At 35.3% G+C, this 8,463-nt stretch overlaps 1 protein-coding gene across 1 annotated transcript in view; it reads left to right on the forward strand.

Moving 5' to 3' along the window:
- The window catches only part of DLG2 (discs large MAGUK scaffold protein 2), a 2,099,601-nt gene that overhangs the window by 1,748,099 nt on the left and 343,039 nt on the right, over positions 1 to 8,463 (forward strand). The window contains 1 exon segment of the mRNA XM_019643522.1: positions 3,707 to 3,809. Coding sequence (XP_019499067.1) covers positions 3,707 to 3,809 — 103 coding nt within the window.

Below are 8,463 nucleotides of genomic sequence, written 5' to 3' on the forward strand. Positions count from 1 at the left end.
ATACTATATTATGTATTGGTTAATTTCCATTAGATTTGATTTCATCTCTTATAACCACAGTTCTTTGAAGAAATACAACAATAATAGATACTATTTGCAGAATGCCTATTTGTACCAGGCTCTGGGTTAAGGGCTTTCCATTTTTGTCTTATTTATTTTATGTAACAGCCTTGATAGGCATTATACCCATTTTACAGGTAAGGAAACCTGTAAAGGCTAAGTGACTTTCCCAAGTTACTTAGGTAAAGCTGGTAGACTCAGGATTCAAACCCCATTCTCTCTGACTTCAAATCTGTTGTTTCTTCTCATTATTCCATGTTCTCTTAGTGCACTGAGAAACATTGAAAGATGCAGAAATTTGATGCTATAAAGGTCCAAGAAAGGGTGGGTTGTTCACCTGGTTCTCACATCAAACACCAAAATATATTAGTAAATCAAAGATTGTGGCTACAAATTAAACTATGGTTGTACTAGAAGAAAACATGAGTAATTTGTTAAGTATATTGGAGAAAGGAAGATATAATACAAAACTCAAAAGCTGAAAAGGAAAAAAAGTGATAAATATGCTCATATAAAATGTTTTAAACTTCTGATTGGCAAGAAATATCATAGAGAGGAAAGTTAAAATAGTAAAAATACAGTAACAAAAATACAAATACCAAACTAGTAAGTGTATTTGCAATAGTTATCTGAGATAGAACACTAACATTTTTTAATATGCAGATAAAATTTTAAAAGAACAAACTATCCAAATAAAAAAATAAGCAAAATAAGTAAACAGGCATTTCATGCAAAAAAGATATTTAAATAACCAACAAATATATAAAAAGAAGCTTAACCTCATAATTGGAAAAATGCAAAATTTAAAAATATAGTTTCTGCCTATCAGAATGACAAAGGTCAAATGTTGGGGTATATGCAATTTTCATGAGTGTGAGGAAGTAGCCAATCATATATTATTTGTAGGAGTATAAAATAATACTACAGTTTGGGAGACAACTTGGCAATACTGTCAAGATTTAACACTCATACCCTTTATCCAAAAAGTTATTGTTAGATGATACTTATTGAAGTATTGTTTATAATAGCAAAATACTGAAGAAACCTAAGGGTCCATTAACCATGTTCTGGCAAAATAAATTGTTTTACATTGAATAATAAGACACTGCATAGCTGTTTTAAAAAAATGAGACACTATATAGGAATATGTGAATGAAGAAAGCAATCTAAGACAAATTAGTAAGTGGGGAAAAAATCAAGGTATAAAACAATGTGTAAATATATTACTTGTATAAAAATTTTAAATTATTTATAATTTCATAAACCTGCTTATATTCATAACAAAAATAATTGGTAGTATATACAAGAACCATCAACATGGTTACTTTGGAGAGAATAATAAGAGGGAGGAACCTTTTTATGCCTTTTTGTATTGCTTTAACTTTCATGTATGCATTATGTACACATATTAATTTTATTTTTATATCAATGCATTGCCTGGGCAATGAGATTATGGCCTGTTTTTGGTTGCTTGTTTATTAGTTCCTATTTGTTTAGTGAATAGTCATCTTTAAAATGTGCAATAGCAAATTAAAAGAAATAAATAATGTTTATACCCTTTGACCTAGGAAGTATAGTTCCAGGGAATTTATCCTTTAGAAATACATTTATAAGTGTTTGTGGTAGCAAAAGACAGACACAACCCTAACTACATCAATAGGGATCATATTGAAAAAATTCTGGTACATCCATACCATGGAATAGGCTCCAATTAATAAAATAGAATGATATAAGCAAGATACATGGTTAAATAAAAAGCAAACCAAATATGTTATAGAATTATATATATATAATATGATCCTGTTCATTTAAATTAAAAGGCAGTAATATATTAAAATAGAAAAAAAAATAGAGATGAAGTCATGTGCTTACATGTGCAGTAGTAGATTTCTATAAAGTATACACAAGAAACTGCTAACAGCGATTACCACAGGGGTGCAGATGGTGAAGGGGCTTTTTACTTTTCCTTATATACTTTTCTGGAACATTAGAACTCATTTACCTTAATCACATGTTTTGTTTGTTTTTTAATAAAAAACTAACTCAAACTGTTTGACAAGAGAAGAGGTTATTTGGTCCATGACGTATGTGCATTGAGCTTACTGTAGGCAAGAGCCTAGATCAGATTAGTTTTCCTGTCTCTTCCGGCTCTCTGAGTCATACTCCTGACTCATCAGTGCCTGGACATTCTCTGAAATGACTGCCCTCTACCAGGAGTAGATCTGAGATTATATAGTTCAGGGGAGCTATGAGACTCAAAGAGCTTTTTGAGTCTACCTTAAAAAGGCAGGAGAGAATTGAGGCTTAGACAGACACTCAGCTAGTGAGTGGCACAGCCAGACCAAGCCTAGATTAGTGGACTTCCCAATTTACTGTGTGTAATCAGTGCTTTCAGCAAGGAGCTCATTAGAATAGAAAGCCAAGGAAGGAGCCAGGATATGTATAAAAGTGAATAAGGAGACTTGCACAAGGTTGTTATGAGAGGACCAGAATTTGATGTTCCGGGCCTGATAGGGAAACACAGTGGTAACCCCCTCCCCTCACCCTCAATTTTATTATCAAAGAGGATTCATGAAAGGCCAAATAAGATTCTATATTTTATGTGCAGGTAAACTGATCAGTTATTTTATTCTTTCTCATGGGCTGTAGCCGGTTTCCCTGTAAATAAAAGGAAGCAGAGTTCTGATATCATCTGCAAAAACCTATTTTTGTATAGGTTAGAAAACTGGATTTACTGTGTATTCATTTGAAGCAGAAAAGCTTCCTAGGGCTTATCTTGTCCACCTTTGTTCTCTACCCATCCTCCCTCTCCTGGGGCAGAAAGATAGCTGTGTCACTGAAAAGCTCTCAGTAATTATATTGTGTTGACTTAGACTGAATTGATTGGAGAAAGAGTTTAGCTTTTGCTTCTCATTAAATTTGACTTCAGAAAAACTCTTGGCAGAGTTTTGTGCTTGTTTTTTAGATGTTCTGTTTCTCTTTTGGCATGGGCCCCAAAATGGGAGTCAGCAACAGCAACATAAACTCCAGACATTCTTTATTTTATTTTGTCAGAATTCATGCCGGAATTGTGCATGAGAAATGGGGCAGTCGAGTTTATTTTGGAACAAGGCTCAGGGCTATCTAACCAAGCTCCGGATGACAGGACCAGGCATATGACCAAAGACGGGGATTTGGCGCGCAGCCAGCCCCATTCCATTCAGTCTCCCCAGAACCTCATCTGAATATATTAATCTGTCAGCACATACTTGTCTATGCACGTTACATGTGTCTCTCTTTATTGTCCTGTTTTTCCTCTAATTTTGAAGGTTTCCATCTACCCCAGAAATCTAGGAAGCTCACCAAGGCATATTAAATAAATGCACACACTAAAATCTCAGTGGACGTGGGCAGACAAAAAAGTTTCAACCCAGTCAAACCATAGCTCAAACACAAGATGAAATTTCATGTGTCTGCTAGCTAGAAGTTCTCAAGGGCATGGAACCTACTAAGTTAACACTCAAAGGCCTGGATAGAGGCTATGAGGGGTTTTGAGGCGGGTGAAGTAATCTTAGACAGCCTCTCAGTTTGGGGAAATTTTTTCTTCTGTCTATCTGAATAACGTACCTTATGAGACGCCAACATTCCCTGGCTTCCCGTCTTTCAGGTGAATGGCATTGACCTCCGCGGAGCATCCCATGAACAGGCTGCTGCTGCACTAAAGGGGGCTGGACAGACGGTGACGATTATAGCACAATACCAACCTGAAGGTCAGTGAGAACAGAACTGCTCATGTTTTCATATGTGAATGTGTGACTGTGTACCCGCATTTCTGGTCACCTGTATGAATCAGTCACCACCAACAAGGTTATGTAAAACTACCTATTGTGAAAAATCGATGTTTCATTTCCCAAGAACACGAGGCTTTGTTACTGTTAATGTTCCAACGAAAACAGCAGACAGTTGGAAAACCCTGTTTGAAATATTAATTCAAATAAATAACAACTAGAACCAGCTTTATTTCATTTTTATTGTTATCTGGTATGCACTTTTGGTCAGCAATGGACACTATGAAAACAATTAAGACTTAGGTGGCACCGGGAAGAGATGTCACTACAGAAATAGATCATGATCAGTAGACCGTATTCTCTCCTTGAGGCATTAGCTCTTATTAACACTAATGTGGTTTTTGGAGGTTCTTGATGTGGATTTTTTTGTTTGGCCCTTTTTGTTACACTATAGCCTGTTTGGAATACATCACTATAAACCTGAGACTTGGTGAGATGTCGTAAATTGGATTAGCCATACCCTGCCCTTTGGTTTGGTTCAACATCTGTTTCTGTGGTCAGAATGAGGTTCAATGAGACAACTGGGATGTTATCTATTGTGTAAGCTGATTTCTAAGCAAATTTGTATATAGATTGCTCTTTTGTTAAGGAAACATTATAGTTAAGCACAACACTGTGGGCTAGACTTTGTACCAAAAAAAAAAAAAAAGAGAGAGAGAGGAATATGGCTTCTGTTTTCAAGAAATGTAGTTAATTGCTTTTGGTCTACGTGGCTAGCAGAGAGAAGTATTAAACAGCCAAACATGAAAGTACAAGATGCCATCAAGGAAGAGCTTTTGTGCGTGTGGGTATATAGAGCTTCTTTGGCTTTTCAAATAATTTTTAATGTCAGTTGACTTATTTTTGTTTGGAAGACTGAGGTTTGTGTCTTTCCTCTGATATTAAATTTTACCATTAATGGTGACCCATCACATATTTTACATGAGAATAGAGAAAACATTCTGCCATTCGTGTTTTGGTACATTACTTTCACTTTGCCTGACTTTAGAATTTGCAATTGTTTTAGCAAAAGAAAAAAATGATTAAGTGCCTTCTCCTATTGCCTGAGCCCAGATGCAGCTAGAGAGCTGGCAAAGAAGGGACATGTGACTGTCAAAGAGGAATGGTGACAACACCAAAGGAGCATGTTCTTCCCAGACAGTTTTCAGAAGTCTTCCTACTGCTTAAAAATTAGTAGACATGTCTTCTAATAGGAAGACACAGCTCCAAAGGACCTAATGTGAAACAGAAAATGAAAAGACCTATGTTAGTACAATTTGTTGAACAAATTCTGCTTCACACGGACTTTTTCATGGGATTCTTCCCATTCCTTGATAGCTGTTCTCTTTCAGTCTCAAACTCTATGCCCTTCATCATAACCTGGCACATGGCATAACTATCTCAGCCTGTTTTCCCATTTCTGAAAAATTTCATCTCAAACAATTCTGCAGACTAAAAAGATGGTCAGAACTACAGTTATACCAATTAGAAGCTCTTGGCAGTGAAGAAAGCCATTCAGATGACCTCCAACTGAACAATTTCCAGCCTTAAAGGTTACAAAAAAGGACAAGCATGTCCTAGTTCTATCAGCATAAATCTTCATCTTAAGCTTCCTTACAACTTAGTTTCCTTTAAGCAATATACTTAATTTGGATATCGTGCTGTGCTTCATTAAGATGCCTGTTCAAAGCATGTCTTATAAATCATATAAGTCAATTTTAAGGTGCTTCTAAAGAAACTTGTAAGTAACAACAACAAGCTTATTTCAGAATGCTGAAGTATAGATCAGATTCACAGAATGACTCCCCTATCAGTCTAACTGTATTCTAATTGGTTACAGATTTAAATCAGTGGATGTGGTCATGCGATATCAAACAATCATTTTCCCCATTTTCAAATTCAATGTGCAACTAAACCTTAATTTAACTATTGTTTGAAATGGAAAACTGATTAGATTGTTGTTTAGATCATTTAGGGACATTTAAACTACAACATCTTTTGTAAATAATGAACAATTTGCCTTTAAAATAACAAGTAAAAAGAAGAGGATGTCATGAAATTCCATTGGGAAATCCTCACCAAGTCCCTTTTATTTGCAACAGTTCTGTGAGGTGTCCATGCTAAGACATGTTTTTATTGTCATCTCTATGGATTGTCAAGAACCATGCTTTCAGTAAAATAAGTTTTTTATTTTATTTTATTTTTTTATTATTTTTTTATTTTTATTTTTATTTTTTTAAATAAGTTTTTTATTTATATTCAAATGCTTTTGCCAGGAATATTCTAGATGCCTTGCCTAGTATCAGTAGATATTCATTCAGAAAATTTGGTCCTTACCCCATCCCAAGTCTTTTTGTCTTTAAGTGATTTTTTTTTAATCTTATTGAGGACAAAGGATTTAGATGCATTTAATAGAGATCAGTTCCTGATGGTATAAGACCAAAATTGTCTGATAATGGCACCATCTGTAAGAATTATGAAATGTCAGAGAAGGGGTAAACCTACAGGAGCCAGAACAGTGCAAAGAGAACTTCATGGAATTGGTGGAATGGAGCCAGACCTTGAAAAATGGGTGAGATTTCTATTCTGGAGAGGATGCTCAAAGAATATTTTGCTGAACTGCATAAGATCATGAGGTCCATTCATGCAGACACAAAACCTATATTTTGTTCACTATCTTCAGTGTTGTGTTATAATTGGTATTTCTTAAAGAATTGCTGAACTAATGAATAAAAGTTTACCACTTTTCAGTACTTGAATTTCCACTTGAAGGTAATGGAAGATTGAAGAGGTGCATTTTTACTATTTGCACTTTTTCATTTTTGCTTCAAAGCAGAAAATAAGTGCCAGACAAGTGGGTATTGCAAAATATAAAACCATTTCCAACTGTGTTTTTCATAGTACTTAACACATTTTGTGAAATAATTATAAATAATTTATAAATATCAGAATGTAGCAATAAATGTCTTCCTTGGTAAATTTCACTGCCCAAAATAAGGCCAAAGTTGTTATACTCATTTCTGCTTAATTCAGACCAATTGTCTTGATTATTCTGTCCATCGTCAGTCTTATTCAATGTCTAGTTCTAGGTGATGGAATTTAAAGACAAATTTGAAGAGTCACATACAAACAGTGTTTCTTTATGGTGATGTGAGTATGATTCATTTTTACCATTTTTTAATCCAATTTGTACCACATGCTTACTTTGAAATTAACATGCATTACACTAATAATAGGAAGAGAATAATGAACTTATTTTCTCTCTCTCTCTCTCTCTCTCTCTCTCTCTCTCTCTCTTATTATTAATATCAGGTGTACAAAGCAACATAATAGTTAGACATTTAAACCCCTCATAAAGTGATAACCTACTCCCCAAGCTACTACCCCTCTGACATCTTGTACAGCTGTTACAATACAATTGACTGTCTTCCCTATGTTGTACTCCACATCCCGTGACTATATATACCTATATATTTAGCTATAGTTAACATTCAATATTATTCTACTACAGCTGCAGATGTATAGCACATTGATCAGGCATCTACAGTCTATGATGTGATCCCTCTGATAAGTCCAGTACCCATCTGGCACCTTACATGATCTTTACATTGTTGATTCTATTTCCCATACTGTATTAACTACCAGTTTGTATTTCTCAATGCCTTCACCTTTTTCCCCAACCCCATTCCCATCTATCACCCTGATAGATCTAGTACCTATCTGGCACCATACCTAGTTATTACAACATTATTGACTATATTTCTTATGCTGTACCTTACATCCCCATGACTACTGCATAACAACCAATTTGTACTTCTTAATCCCTCCCCTTTCACCCATCCTTAACCACCCTCCCATCTAAAAGAAGTCCCTCTAAGATTCCCTATAATTCTGGTTTGGTGGTGATGAACGCCTTCAGCTTTTTCTTGTCTGGGAAGTTCTTTATCTGTCCTTCAATTCTAAATAACAACCTTGCTGGGTAGAGCAACCTTGGTTGTATGTCGTTGCTTTTCATCACTTGGAATATTTCCTGCCATTCCCTTCTGGCCTGCAAAGTTTCTGTTGAGGAATCAGCTGCCAGTCTAATGAGGGCTCCCCTGTAGGTAACTAAGTGCTTTTCTCTTGCTGCTTTTAAGATTCTCTCTTTGTCTTTAACCTTTGGCATTTTAATTATGATGTGTCTTAGTAATAGCCTCTTTGGGTTTATCTTGTTTGGGACTTTGTGATTTCTGGGCTTGTATGCCTATTTTCTTCACTAGGCTAGGGGAGTTTTCTGTCATTGTTTCTTCAAATAGATTTTCAATTCCTTGCTCTCTCTCTTCACCTTCTGTATTCCTATAATGCGAATGTTGGTATGCTTGATATTGTCCTAGAGGCCCCTTAAACTCTCCTCAATTTTTTGGACTCTTTTTTCTTTTTGCTGTTCTGGTTGGGTATTTTCAGCTACCTCATCTTCTACATCGCTGTTTGTATCCTCTGTTTCATCTAATCTACTGTTGGTTCCCTGTAATGTATTCTTCATTTCCATTATTGTATTCTTTATTTTTGACTGTTTTTTTTCATGGTTTCCATCTCCATTTTCATGCTTCCTATCTTT

This window comes from Hipposideros armiger, unplaced genomic scaffold (assembly GCF_001890085.2).
Source record: "Hipposideros armiger isolate ML-2016 unplaced genomic scaffold, ASM189008v1 scaffold_79, whole genome shotgun sequence".
NCBI lineage: Eukaryota > Metazoa > Chordata > Mammalia > Chiroptera > Hipposideridae > Hipposideros > Hipposideros armiger.